Source organism: Botryllus schlosseri, chromosome 8, assembly GCF_051294905.1.
Source record: "Botryllus schlosseri isolate E-star chromosome 8, Bs_hap1, whole genome shotgun sequence".
Classification (NCBI taxonomy): Eukaryota; Metazoa; Chordata; class Ascidiacea; order Stolidobranchia; family Styelidae; genus Botryllus; species Botryllus schlosseri.
In genome coordinates, this window is record NC_137243.1 from 2828342 (window position 1) to 2843437 (window position 15096).

Sequence of the window (15096 nt, forward strand, 5' to 3'; positions counted from 1 at the left end):
CTAGTTGACAGATTCAGATATATTAAGTATATTATACTCTGTCCGGATCATGGAAAATAAAGAGAAATGTGGACATGCATCTGGATACAATTATTGTCGAATGGGAATGACGGACAGTGATTTTCAATCAGCAGCGAAGGACTTGACTGAGTTTGTCGTGAACTACTATTCAAATTTAAACGAGATACATGCTAACCCGTCAGTAGAACCAGGTATACGCTATTAACAATGATATTAACTTAACCGGAATAGTTTTCTTTATGTATAGTATTCGCGACAAGCTTAATGACTTCCGTCTAACGGACTTGGATGGCTAGAATATTTCCTCTTTTCCAAATTAGATTAAAATAAGAATTACTGAATTTACAAAAAGTCGGAAATGTAATTGAATTCCTAGTTAAAAAGCAATACAAAACCATCAAATTCAGTTCATATCAAATCCGTGGTCAATATGGTCATTATCATAAGTGTGAGAATATCTAGTGTGTGTGTGTGTGTGTGTGTGTGTATGTGTGTACGGCGAGTTTGATGCTATTCGCACTATACAGCTGTCTTGTAGCATTTTCGTCGAAACGGGAAATTAAATTATATTTAGAATATGAGCATAGAAACATTTCATGTATGATAGTTATCTAGTTGTACAAGTATGCCGTCTACTTTTCGCAGTTCAACAGCCAATATTACAGGAGGCACCATGAGTGTCCGAAATATACGTTTTTACTTCGTATCTCTAGTAGCTCTGTAGTAGCCATTCTTACTTCAATCCGCATTTTTCAGGATACATGAAATCGTTGCTGCCTGCGTCAGCTCCCGAGCAGCCAGACAAATGGGACGATGTATTCAAGGATTTTGACAAAATCGTGATGGCAGGTCTCGCGCACTGGCAGTCGTCGCGCTTTTTTGCGTTCTTCCCGACTGCTACAAGCTACCCTAGCATTCTTGCCGATGTCTTGATCGATTGCTGTTCATGCATGGGATTTACGTGGGTGAGAAATATCTTCGCCCAAATATTCGCCTAATCACAAAAATAAAAATGTACCACGTTACACATCTATTACATTACTAAAAATATTTGTGCCTTCAACAGCAGAACAGAACAACAGGGACTAGCAACCCAAAAAATCAAAATTTCCGATTTTTTTCTGGTAGGAAATATTAACATTGTATCTCTGCTGTCACCTCATGGCTTTGTTTCACCGAAACAATAACTAAAAACTGGAAAATTTCAATTTTATTTTCCTTTGATACTGGGGGGAGGGGGTTCAAGTTCCAAACTAAACATCGCAAATTTTGTCTGATAACTATATAAAATATATGGTTTGACCGGCATAAAATATATCTATTTATATTATCTCCGGGTACAAATTTGTTTGATTGTTATCAGTTGTCATTCAAGCATTCTGGCGCTCATTCTTATCATTACATCGGTAATACTTGTTCATTGACTTTTTACTTTGCAAATGTTTGTAAGTGTTTTTCTCAATTATGAAATTTTGTTTCGTCGCATCACGGTAAACCAAAACTTTGTATGAAATATTTCTCCCAAATGGTTCACTCAAGGTTTTTTGGGAAGCTGACATTCAGACCTGTGCTATGCTAAGGTTTTTTTGACATGGGTCTACCATGCTAAGAGTTACAGAACTTCAAAGCCAACAAAATTTGGATTTTTTATTTCGAATGAAATTTCTCCGAGATGGGTGTGACATATTCCCTCGAAATTTAGCATAGCACAGCACTGATCTAGTACTTCCTAAATAAGGCGTTAGATCGAAAAAAAGGCTTCACAATTTCGAGAGTTTGCATTCCCCGTGTCGGTGCATTTTCTGTCCTTCCAATCCACTATATATGCCACAACATGCAGAGTAGAACCAAATATTTTTGTATGTAGCACAGCGACATCTGGCGACTGTGAAAATTTCATGGTGATTTGGGTAGCCATCAGACATGGGGTAATCGCGATTAGTAATCGTAATCGATTACGACGATTACAGCATTTTCAAGTAATCGTAATCGCAATCGATTACATTCGAAAAAATTCCGAAGTAATCGTAATCGTAATCGACTACTTCCCATATCTAATCGATTTCTTGGTGAACGAACGATTACTTTTTATTTGTACAAGGACTATGACATAAACAGAACATTCGTGAACAAGGAAGAGATATTATACCAGGTTCGTGATAGCACACACGTTTGATTTCCAAATGCTATTGCTCATTATTACGTCAGAAGTAGCCTATTAGCTTTGCTCGTCATTGCGTAAGAAGTATCCACAGTAAATAGATATTCGATGTACGTAGCCTACATTAGTGTGATTGTAAGAACACCCGCCGTGCTGTGTATCAGGTTATCAACACGTTCCACACGCCACTCCCTCGCAGCAGGATAATTAATCTCCATTCTGCCTAGTTTAAAATAGTAACTTATGTATTGATGTTTGGCTGTGCTTCGACGCAGTTTGACCGTTGCTACTTGGCGAGCAGGAGGCCTATGTAGTACGTACGTACACCGGACAAAGATTTGAAATTTTCTACTCCCCAAATAAAACATTAGGGTTTCCACAACAGAGCAGTAAAATCAACAGCTGGCGTATATATCATAACCGAGCCGTCTTTGCCGTTTCTCGTAACGGCAGCTTGCAGTACATTATCTGTATGAAGTTGAAGGCAAAATTTTATTTTCGCTTCGTCGGTCCCCGGCTTCATCTTATTCTCATATGACTCTACTCGAAACGGGCGTCAATCGTTATTTCATAATTCTTTACTCAGCATTGGGACTTGCCGCCATGGCCATGGGCTTCTATATCATGTTAGCGTGGGTTGTAGCTAGAATCTGGACCTAAACAGCAATTCGTCCCCTAGTCCAAACGTTAGTCTTTGGCCCCATAGATTGTTATTTTCAAGTTGAAGACTGAATTTCGTCAATATTATTGGTAATTGCATTATATTACTATTAATTTTTAATCCTGTCTCAGCCCCGATGGTCAGATTTACCTGTAGAGCTGGGAGCACGTAATTCATAATTATAACGTCCGGTATCTTGTTATTATTATTTTAGTTTATGTTGTAATTTGCGACCTCCGGTCTGTTATATAATTAAAAGATTTTGAAGTGGCGCAAAAACTATGGTGAGACGCACACACAAATGTCATGTTTTTAATACTCTTTGGGTGCCCCGGGTGGCATTTGCATTATATGCTCAGATTGGAAGGACTGGACTATTAGTCACGTCCACCCAGCGTGGCTATTGACAATGGACACATACCCAAAGTTTCGGCCGAGGTCTTTCTTTAGTAGCACACTTCGCGAAGTCGCATGTTGGTCGACACTGCGTTTGTATTTCGGTGTGTCGTGGCAAGGTATTGACTGGTACCTAAATGCCTATTACTATAAATTAGTTTGCATTTAAAACAAAAATCAATTTAAAACAGACATGTTTAAAACAAGGCCCTTGTTTAAAAAATGTTTTTTTAAAACCACGACGTCACGAATATAGAATTGTGACGTCCTAGTGCAGGGGTTCTCAACCTGGGGGGCGTGAAACATCTGGAGGGGGGCGCGAAGAAGCAGTCACCTGAAAAAAAAATTCGCGCTCTGCGCGATTTGCCTCCTATACACTCGTGTTTCTCTCTATATAGACCCAATTTCATAATTTTTTTCATTCTCTCATCAACATTCATATCCGACCATATCACCAAACAATCTGTTGGGGTTGCTAGCATCCCAGTTGGATTTTGTGATATGACGATTAGGGGGGCGCGAAATTTTTCATTATCAAAAAGGGGGGCGTGTCTAAAAAAAGGTTGAGAACCACTGTCCTATAGTGAATTGAGAGTGGCAATAGAAAATGTAGGGTAAATATAGCTCCTTTGAAGAAACATCTTGACTATAACTGTGGAACAGACTATTTTGAGGGTTCCAACCATCCCATATCGATGTCCATCGGCCAAATCGGGTGGTAATTGTCCGTAGGCTCACACAACATGTTTTTGGAAAGTGTTTACTCAATTATGGCATAATGTTACAACTTAAAACACACACTTTAGTTTTTTTTTAAAGCCTTTGTTTCTAAAACACCCTTTAAAACATCTTTAAACAAAGTGTTTTAAATAACCATTTGTTTTAAATGCAACCCTACTATAAATTATTTATGCTTTTTTGTAGGGGGAGACGTATGCATTTCAAAATCAAGCTATCCAGAGAGAATGTCCAAGTTAATTAAATCTCTCGAAAAGACTTCATAATTTATGTTGGTTGAAGAAATACTTTTGAGTCCCCTTCGATATCGCTCCCCACCCTATTGGGAAATTTTTGGGGCGGCGGTTTTGTGCCTGGCAAGAATGCAAATCGTTGGGTGCGACAAATCGACCTCTATAAAAATGGACAATCGGTACATTATGACGTAACAGGCAAATGACGCATCTTTTTTTAAAGCAAGTTTGTTATCTCATTAGGCCTTTTTAGAGCAATCCATATATTGTCTTCCGACATAATTTCTAAGATGCAAAATAAATGTAATCGTGAGTAATCGTGATTACTTTTCCAATGTAATCGTAATCGTAATCGACTACTTCCTGATTTTGCTGTAATCGTAATCGTAATCGTAATCGCGTCATTCAGAAGTAATCGTAATCGCAATCGATTACATTCATGAAGTAATCACCCCATGTCTGGTAGCCATACGAAATTTAGGTTTTGGGGTTGCTAGTCCCCTTGAAACATGATTTCACACAAACCAAAAGGACTATAATCATTACTTGCTGCAAGCTAGTGTGACTTCTGTTGTAAGAGTCGAATGTGTGAGACTTGAGCCCCAGCAAACTTGGGTTAAGAACCGCTGATCTACCGTATTTCTGCAATCCAACCTCTTCGTGTATGTAGAAAATTGACTTTTGAATTGTAGTAACTTTCTATCATTTTATTAAAGTCAAAACAAGCAATAGCTACAACTTCGAGCAACAGGATACCAAACATGAGCGGAGTATAGAACAGGGGTCTCCAACTCAAATTGGGTCGCGGGTCACTTTTCAAGATTCGTAGAGGTCACAGGCCGCATGACTTCAATATCGAGATGAAAAAAAAATAGGCAACTCAGTTTAACAACAACGTTTTTTAACTCTACGTCAGTACAACACTGACATAGGCGATGGGCATAGTTACCCCAAAAGAAATAACATTAAATTGAAGAAATTCAAATACAACAAAAAATATCATGATCATCACTTTCCTTCTGTTCTGAACTATATGAGTTGCGCACAATACCTGACAACACTCTTCAGCAACTAAAGCAGGGGCGGCCAACTTTTCTGCTCACGGCCGCATTTCGATTAGGCTACTTATGTAGTCTACGGCCGGATTCCAGTGCATTGTCGTAATGGACCAACTGGATGCAAAATACCCACGTTAAAATACCCATGTCCTTCGGCGCTGAACTCCAGACTAATATATATACTCATATCAGCTTACTATGCGCACCGAAATCGTGAGTAGTCATGTTATGAAGAGCCACCGGGATACGATTTCTAGTCGCGCGATGCGCTAAAATTTCTTCATATTTATGAGCGAATTTCGTCATTAATATTTGTATAGTTTATTAATGCCAAATATTTATCCTTTCTCAGCCTATCAGATGATCAGATTCAGCGGTAGCGTTGATCACGGGGGGGGGAGGGGGGTGTTTTCGAAAACTTAGGGAAGTCATTAATGCTGTAATGCATCTTTGGGTGGGCGGGCCGCGTGTTGGTAACTCCTGGTATAGAATGACGCGTTAACGATAAGGCAACAGTGAACTGTGCGACGGAAGGCTAATCAAATGGAAATATTGATAGCTTGATTTACGGGTTAGCACAATATATTGCATACGAAAAACAATTTGAAATGCTAAAAGTTTACTTCAGTGTCGACATTTGCTTGATAGCAGGTTGCTCCTGGATGTTGTGTGTATTATTAACCAGTTGATCTATCAATTACTCATACCTCGTTGCAGAATTCAAGCCCTGCTTGCACTGAACTTGAGCCGATAGTCCTTGACTGGTTGGCGAAAGCAATAGGACTTCCGAATGCCTTTATTTACGACGGCAAAGGCCCAGGCTGCGGAGTTATTCAAGGTAATTAATACCGGCTGCGACTGCGTATATAGCAGAGGTCTACAACTACACCTACATTTTCAAGAGTAATTCGGAAAGAGCCATACATCGTTGTCAACTGCTCCGTCACAATCGATGACGTCATTGATGCATAATAAATATCTGTAAGTCAGGAGTGTTCACTCACACCATCCTTTATATTATTCACTGCCGCATTTTGATAACATTATAGCGTACAGCCGCATTACAGCGGGCAGTCATAACAACAAATAACCACAATAAATTGGCCACTGCGGGACAATTCGCACCGCGGACAGCCCCTGTGATGTTTTGAGCAATCGCTGTTTTATTTCGAAATACCTTACGCATAATATGTTGTAATTGTAAAAGCAGAACACACTATACGCACCGAAATCGCAAGTGTTATTGTTATTAAAAGATGTTGGGAGTGATTGTCTAGGATTTTCCTTTTCGGCTCGCATTTGTACGGTGGGGCTCAGATTGTTTGGACACTACTATATCAAAAACGGACATCACATCACGTCACGCCGAATCACGCGAAGTTGGATCCAAAATTCTTGAGCGGATATAATTAAATTCTTTAATTCAAATTGTATGTTGACGACTGCGAACACACGCTAATTCAATTATCTGTAGACGGCCCGGCCGCATAAATTTGTCATAATCAAGCCAGTTGCGTTGCATTTGAGCATCCGTCACAATGGAACACGACATTTGAGCATGTGACGCCTCGCTGCACGGTTCGCGAACCTTTTGCAAACTACATTTTTCTTTTCGTTCGAGCCGTGTGATATAGTAAACGGGCGAATTAGCTGCGTATTCTTCAGTGACACGACTTTCCGTTCCGACTTTCTCAGCTAAATACGATTATATCCAATACGAGGCGGTGCGGCCTGGGACTTCCTATGTAGGACCCTCATACTTAGGAATTGTGACGCCAATCGTTTTTAATACGTCATAGTGGATATTCATGGCGTCACGCCACGTTTCGCGCGAAACGTTGGCCCATTTTCCTTTGCAACTCCAAAGAAACTCTAAACTTCTGAAACTATCCTTGAACTAACATCAGTTATGACGCTTCATTTACTTGATGAAGCGTGGCTGAAATAATAGTCAATGCACTCAGCACACATCGTCGAGGTTTCTATAAACCGCCTATGCTTATCTTTTATCTGCTGTCGATCTATATTTTTATTCACAGGAAGCGCGAGCGAAGCAACAATCATGACGGTGCTTGCGGCAAGAGCCAAAACTCTTCGGACACTTGCGGTAAAATATCCTGGACAATCTCAGCACACTCTGCTGAGCAAACTAGTGGCTTATGCCTCGGAATGCAGTCACAGCTCGGTAGAGAGAGCTTGTAAGTAGAACAAAGGTCTCTATGTTCAACATTCGATAGGTTGATAAGGAACGGAGACGCAAATGGTGAGGCTTCCAGGAACCCTCATATCACACCCTAATAGCTGTATATTATATGTTTCAAAAAGGCGGAAAACAAGACATTTGGCATCGCGTCAAGTCTACAATAGTGGATAGATTTGGCCGAAGATAGTCAGTAATACGACAAACGTTTGACACATTTCACCATTATGCTTGTTGTAAAACCCTCGGATATATACTCATTTCATTTACTTCAGGTTTAATAGCGATGGTGAAATTAAACAAAGTACCCGTGGACGAAAATATCGCTGTGCGGGGAGATGCGCTTAAAGCCGCGATGGATAAGGATAGAAAGGACGGAATGATTCCGTTCTACGTGAGTTTTCACCTTATACAGCGTACATATTTTCGGCGGATAATAAACGAATACTACTGGTGCCGATACCGCATGGTATAGGTTTATATCGAAACTTTCAAAATCTGAATTTCAGGGAATGCCAGCCAAACAATTCAATCCACTCAGTCCAATTCCTGAAAATCAAATCAATTCGTTAAATTCAGTTATCGCCGACGATCGGACGACGGACTAAATGTCCAGTAGAGTTTCAACCGTTTCGCACCGGCGTGTCTATTTTTCGACATGCCGGTACGAGAGAAGGGTGCCGTAATTGAAACCACGATATATTACATATTAATCGTGCTAGGTCGTTGTTGTTCATTTCTGTGAATAGATATTGTTCGTACAAGTTCATTGATACCTTGTTATTTGATATTTATTATATCGAAGACGTCAAAATCGTATAGCAAACACCGTAGATAATTATGTTGCAAAATGCACTGTGTCGGCAATTCGCGCGTCATTGACCACTCTCAGATAACGTTCTGTATGTTTCGTTCTAGCCGCCTTCGGGCATAGTTGTTTCATTATGTCAATAGCTAGTGTCCATACAAGTCCACACATATCTTCATATCTGATATTAGTTATATCTAAGCTGATCAAAAGCTATGTGATAGGCCGCGTGACAAAAATATCCGCCGAAGCATCATTTCGCAGACACGCGCGTTCCTCATACCCGCCATTTACACTGTCGTTTAGTTGGTTTTATTCGTCATAACCAGCTGTAGTTTGTTGCTATGAATAGCGATTGTCAGTTTCTGTTTATATTGGGCTAAAGCAACTATACTAGTTAGTTCTAAACCGCTCAAGGTTTCATTTGAAAACCGGGAAGCGAATTCCGTCAGACTACCGTACCCGCCTCAAGCACATGGCTGAATACCCGTCACATAACGTGAAATATATCGTGTTCTAATAGGCATACACCTTCATAGATTGTGTCTGTGAATTGTTGTTGTCTATATGATTCTAAATAACGGCTAATGGTAAAGTATAATTCGGAATACATACAATATTACTCAGCGATTATACCTACGCAAAAGCGTGCGTCTGGGTATACAAAGAGCTGTCGTACATCGATTTATATCTTACGTTGTAGTAATGATAAGCATTTGCAGTAAATCATTATGGTATCATGGTATCATTATGGACTGTAAATATCCGTCTACGAACACTAAAATGACTAATATAAGGTCACAACAGTTAGAGTTATAAGCCTTCGAAGTTACCATACGCGCGCGAATCACGCGCCATGACTCACTCTCTCTGCGGTCTGCCGCGAGCTGACTAAAACGGTCGGCATTGTTTTGATTAGAAATTAGCGCCTGCTAGACGTAGACCGTCGACTCAGGGCTCTCTAGAACGATGAATTTTGAGCCTATACAATACACCAGACTGTATGGTCGTCGAATACCTATACTAAGGTTCATAAGGTCCGCAATTTAGCATTTCTGTCTCCAACCAACGTTTTCACGGCTTGCTCTTGATATAAGTGGCCAGACACAGAGCTCAAAATGATTTGAGTGGCGCAATCGGATCCGCGTTGAAATTCTGAATCGAACGCTACCTTGTTTACCGGGCTCCAATCCCATTAAGGCACAGTTTTTCGATTTTGAAAATTGAAGTAAAATTTTTCGAAAATTGTAGCCGTTGCCATTCGGTTAATAAAAAATTCATCTTCTCAATGCACCACAAGATTGCGATACAATGAAAAGTTAGGAAAATGTCAAAACGACTTGAAGTAGTCTTTGAAATCAGACACCCTTTGGCCTGCAGGCGATGTAAATAAGAGGCCAGCACAGCACACCCAATGAAAAGTGATAGAAGATAACATAAATGGACAAGCGACAATAATGTGGTGGCATGAGACGTAAGGCGAGTCGATATATCATATCGTGGCCCGGTAATCTCGAGCGATGACTATGATATTTAGACAAAACTGAACTACATGTAACGAAATAAATATACGATAGTGCTCATTAACAGGTTTGTGCAACTCTAGGAACAACAGATTGCGCGTCTTTCGACAACATCGTTGAAATTGGTCCAGTCTGTGAGTCATCGTTTTTTGCTATTCATGTACCGGAAACAATGTATCATTTCATTATTTTCTGTCCGGAATATCAATTTCATCGCAGAAGACGAATAAGCTATAGGCTAAACCTTCATTTTACACTTTGTGATGTGTTATCTAACCTCGACCTTTCGTCCGTTGTAGCTGAGTTTGTTATTTCTAGTAATCGATTCTTTTGAGTGCCCTCTGCCCGAATTTGTATGCTGTAGTCGATGGCACACAAAACCTTGACAGGTGATTAGTACAACCCTAAACTTTTCATCGGATTTCCAGGGCGTTCTTGTAGCTACTGCAATTGAGCGAGATTTGTCCCAGGTTAATGCATTACCTTTCTGTACCCATTTTCTCGCTAGATACTAAAAGCTCCCACGTTTATCAAAACCATTTTCATTACAGTAATCGCAGCATGTGTATTGTGTAATGCAACCAAATAACTACAGCTTTGATCTCAAATGTACATTGCAAATATATCACAAGAATCAGATATGTCCAATGTCCATAAGTTGTTATCACTTGCCAGACTTGCGCATGCGTTAGAGTTAATTTTGTAGCTTCGGGTCGGAAAGTTACATGCATGATCAGGTGTCGGTCGAAAAGATAAACTTTGAAACTTTTTACGACAGTCACTGAACCTGAACAAGTATTTCTGTTTTGAAGGCGGTGCTGACGTTTGGTTACATGTAGACGCGGCCTACGCGGGTGCAAGTTTTATATGTCCTGAATATCGCCATTTCATGGAAGGGGTCGAGGTAACACAACAATCTCTTACCCGACTTCCATTCATATTAATATGCAAATCTTCATTACAGATGGTTACGTCATTCAATTTCAACCCACACAAGTGGTTGATGGTCAACTTCGACTTTTCAGCGCTCTGGTGCGTGAACCTATTCTGATATAAATCGGATTGGGTATTAGCAGTGGTAGTCAAATTAGCCAGCGTTGCTACTCAAGTAGAAGTAGATGAAATACTAATCTTCTACTATGGTGTGTAGACATATTCACGAAATGAATAAAATAAAATAAAACTATAGTAAGGTCGAATCTTAGAGCAATAGTTCGAGCGTGTGGAAGATTAACATGGTTATCAACACGATAAAATGTACTTTTCTTTAATATCCATCGTTAAGTTAAGTTCAGATTTAATATCAACATTTATTAATAATGTCATCATTCCAAAAAACCGCGCTTCCCATGTAGCTAACATATATTTACAATCTCCATTGATAACTATGCCTATAAAGAAAACAATTATCCAATAAAATTTCATCAATCAAATTCTATATTATCATATTAGTCTTGCAGTTGAGCGAGGATAGATTTAAAATCGTTCGTTTCATTACTCTTATTAGTATCTAGTGAGTAAGTATCTAGTGAGAAAGTATAAATGCTTATAGCCTATGCATGGTTCTTCAATACGCATTTCTCCCCAGGGTCAAGAATTGCGTAGATCTGATCAACTCGTTCAACGTGAATCCTGTCTACCTGCGCCATGAAAATCAGGCAACCACAATCGATTACAGGGTGATTAATTTTACTTTTAGTCGAAACCTCAACCAATATGTAACGCTGCGGTTTTATTTTATTCAGCATTGGCAATTGCCTCTCGGAAGAAGGTTCAGATCGTTGAAGCTTTGGTTCGTCATGAGAATTTTCGGAGTGGAAAATATGAGAAAACGCATTCGAGAGGACGTGCAACACGCAAAGACATTTGAAGAACTTGTGCGCGCTGATGATAGATTCGAAATCTGCTTCCCTGTGCATCTTGGTCTTGTCTGCTTTCGTCTTGTTGTGGCCGGAGAATGCGATGATGAGGTATCGTACAATCCACAAAACACTTCTTAGCAATCTATATCCTGGGATCAGTGATTTTGATAATTTATTCTCAGGCTCCACATATCAGCTGTATATGAAAAACTTGTCTATAGCTTCATTGCCTTTTCAGAAAATCAACAAAGTTAATCAAGACTTACTGGGTCGCATCGTCGACTCGAAAGAAATTTACATTGTCGGTTCCCGTGTACGCCAGCGATTTCACCTACGTCTTGTCACCGGATCAGTGGGTTGCGATGACAAAGCAGTCAAATTCGCGTGGAAAAGTATTCAGAAACATGCATGTTCTGTACTGCGTGAGATTGTATAGTCTCGTGCAGCATTCCAACCGTGAGGATCTACACAGTTGCCTATGAGCATATTCACTACCGCCCCTGACTTTGGTAGAAAATGCCGCCTTAAGTAGACTGCAGCTAATTTTGAAATAGTTTCATGTTCCAGCGATCCTTACAATAAAAAATAATCACAAACAATGTGCCGCGTCTCGGAAGTTCTTACTTCAAGAAAGAAGACTCACTGTCCAAGCGTCACGGCCAAGAATAAAAGACAAAAACTCGATAACAAATGTATATTATGAAAATGCAATATCCATAGCCGCCTCAAACTTGAACTTTTCGAGCATTCGCCGAAGCAAAATGAGCGATACCATCTTAAAAATCGAGTTTGTGAACACCAGCAAGCCTGGTAGATGATCAACCAGCCGGATTTTGTTTTCGCACACTATTTTGTTAAATATGTAGGCTACTTCAGCCGCCAATCTTAGATTTTGAACAAACTTTGAAAGACCTTCTCAGCACTTTCATATTTCCATCACGTCGACGGTACTTGGTAACGCGCAACATATTGTCGAAAACAGCCACGGATTACAGTCTGGGCTCATAACAAATTAGCTCGTAATTAGACATCTCTCCGTGCTGTGTGCACTTTGCTGCCTCGTTTTGCCGCCCCCTTGAAGACTGTCGCCCCTAGCGCACAGCCAGAACCACTGCCCAGCCACTGCAATATCACTCGTGTTTATTTCATTTTTCGTATTCATTAATGCATAACATGCCGGATTCTGACCTGCACCTTGCAAAAATATTCAATATCCCACAACACACCCATCCCATTTCCGTGCGTCACACTATTACTAATACTATTGTATTCATGTATGCAATCCTCTCCAGTGTATCATCACTCAGTTCATGTGCCTCTCTACACCGCATTTAGCTGCTATTACAAGCATAACAAATCATACAGCTAGCAAGTTAGCGCCGAATCTCTTCATTTGTGTATAACGGAATCGGAAAACTTTACGTTATCAACCCTCTCTCAATAAACAACTGTAGGCCTATAGTACTTCAGATGTAGAGACGATCTAATGAACTCGGTGATATGTGCAAGCATAGTGTCCTATATGGTGTGGACTCAAGCAAATCTCACGGCTCGAACAGACTCGTACGCTGCTGATGAAAATGACGAGTGAGTGTGACATATTTGTGAGGTTATTGAAGATTGGTAATACGAAGAGAATTATCGCCTACGGCGACGACTTCGGACGAGAAGCATAAACTGGAGTGACCGACAGCCTGAACCTATACGCATCGCTGTCAGACTAGTACAAACTACCAGTTGCCTAGTGTTTTTTTTTAGTAGTTCCAGTTCTAGTTGCGCATTTAAAAAAAGGTAGTTCTAAAACAACTAAATAACACGCGTCGTCGTTTTGCGTGAATCGTGTTACCGTCATTCTGTATTGTGATGTTCTTGCAGCCTTTGCTATCTCAGAGCCATCACTACTAACAGCTACGTAGCCAGGGATAGATTTCGTTGGTCGAAACCCGAGACCCCGACGAAGCACCACAGAAGATGGTCAAATAACCCTGTGGGAGGGTCAAGACCAACGTTTGGGGAGACTAAGCGCAAGTGACAATGAAATCAGTTAAGACACCCAAATAAATGAAGCAATCTTTCCGCAGAAGAGCAGCTAATTGATATACGAAAATTCAAAGCCAACTCTTGAAACGAAACTGGGTGAATTTTAGTTGTCTGCTAGCAAATTCTATTCGATGATCGGTGCAAAACGAATCAGTATTGTGTTAAAATTCGCATTTTCATGGTTCCGTGGCCCTGACTTTCTTTTTTGAGTGAAATTAAAAACTAAAAACAAAAGACGTTTCTTGGAATTATACAATTGAATAGTATACTCATATTGACATGAACCCAAATATTTTCGGCTGACACTCGCCATGGGTAATCGTCAGTAACTAGCAGAGAATTGGAAAGAACATTGTAGGTCAACAATCGTATCACAAAATATGACGTCACCCGAATGAAATGAGATCTCAAATAGGAGAGCGTTCAATGTACTATTTTAAGATGGTAAACGAACTCTTCTTGTAGACAAAGCTTGGGCTGATGTATTTTGACAAACGTCAACTCCTAGGCACATGAAAGTTTGAGCGGCCCCTTCAGATGACGCGGAATCTGTCGTCTCGGTAATTTTGCGCATAAGCAGGATTATCCAACAGATGTTTGCCAATGGCAGAATGTATGGCCTTTGAACGCTCCGCATCAAGCTTGAGCGGGTGTAATGCGAACACGAAATGCTCGTGAAATGAAAAATGCGGGTGGTTGTTGTTATTGATTATGTTTGTTTGCCAATTAAAAAGCACCATGTTTGTTCGTCCTATCCATAAATCCTTTTAGGGATGTACAATACAAAATGCGGGTACGTTTGTGAACAATTTAACTTCCTTTCTACAGTATGTTCGTTCATGATGTTTTAAATGCATCTTTTCTCGGCCCAAGTCTGCCGCGAAAGTTTTAGAACTTTTCTAGTGTGGCACAAGCCGAATAAAGTAACTCGTTTCGGACAAGTTACATGTGAAAGCTACGGATAATTTTAAACAAAGTTTATTAAATTCTGATACTACAATTAAGCGATACTTGGCAGTAGCAAGAGGCACTAGCAAACAGCATGGTCGTATTTCGTCCCGTCCAAGAGATACCGAACAATGACAATCAAGTTATTGGTTTTTAACAAAACTTTGCTTGCAGTTACGAGATAGCGCGTATTGGTATAATCCACAGCTGCAATTAAGGAAATTGGTGTAAATGACCATAGTAATCGACAAACACCATGAATACTTTGAAAACAAACAGCAAGACTTGGCGAGTCTCGTCTTGCAGAAATTTTAATGGAACGACGTACAAATATCTAATATCAAGATGGCAGCATTAAATGAAGTATCCAATACTATGGATTTGAGTTGCATACATTTTTCATAAATGAATTTGCGGTTAATTTTTATTTTTGGAAGGTTCACCGGT

General features: G+C 40.0%; 2 protein-coding genes across 3 annotated transcripts in view; both read left to right on the forward strand.

Annotated features, from left to right (window-relative positions):
- Positions 1–13169, forward strand: LOC145445152 (aromatic-L-amino-acid decarboxylase-like). Its single transcript, XM_080323296.1, has 11 exons — positions 1–212; positions 778–986; positions 5986–6106; positions 7308–7466; positions 7744–7862; positions 9867–9933; positions 10612–10703; positions 10764–10831; positions 11388–11478; positions 11545–11769; positions 11900–13169. Exons 1-11 carry the CDS (start codon positions 50–52, stop codon positions 12095–12097), a joined length of 1512 nt encoding a protein of 503 aa, XP_080179422.1. The 5' UTR covers positions 1–49; the 3' UTR covers positions 12098–13169.
- Positions 12119–15096, forward strand: part of LOC145445150 (aromatic-L-amino-acid decarboxylase-like) — a 17876-nt gene continuing 14898 nt past the window's right edge. For both annotated transcript variants that reach the window (XM_080323293.1, XM_080323291.1), the window contains exon 1: positions 12119–13248. In XM_080323293.1, coding sequence (XP_080179419.1) covers positions 13236–13248 — 13 coding nt within the window. In that variant the 5' untranslated portion in view covers positions 12119–13235. The remainder of the gene's footprint in view (positions 13249–15096) is intronic.

Bases quoted from the DNA above. Each gene is read 5' to 3' on its own strand.
- LOC145445152 (XM_080323296.1), top strand. From the start codon at position 50: ATGGAAAATAAAGAGAAATGTGGACATGCATCTGGATACAATTATTGT. The intron at 213-777 runs GTATACGCTATT...CGCATTTTTCAG, and splicing joins TAACCCGTCAGTAGAACCAG to GATACATGAAATCGTTGCTG. The intron at 11,770-11,899 runs GTATCGTACAAT...TTGCCTTTTCAG, and splicing joins CCGGAGAATGCGATGATGAG to AAAATCAACAAAGTTAATCA.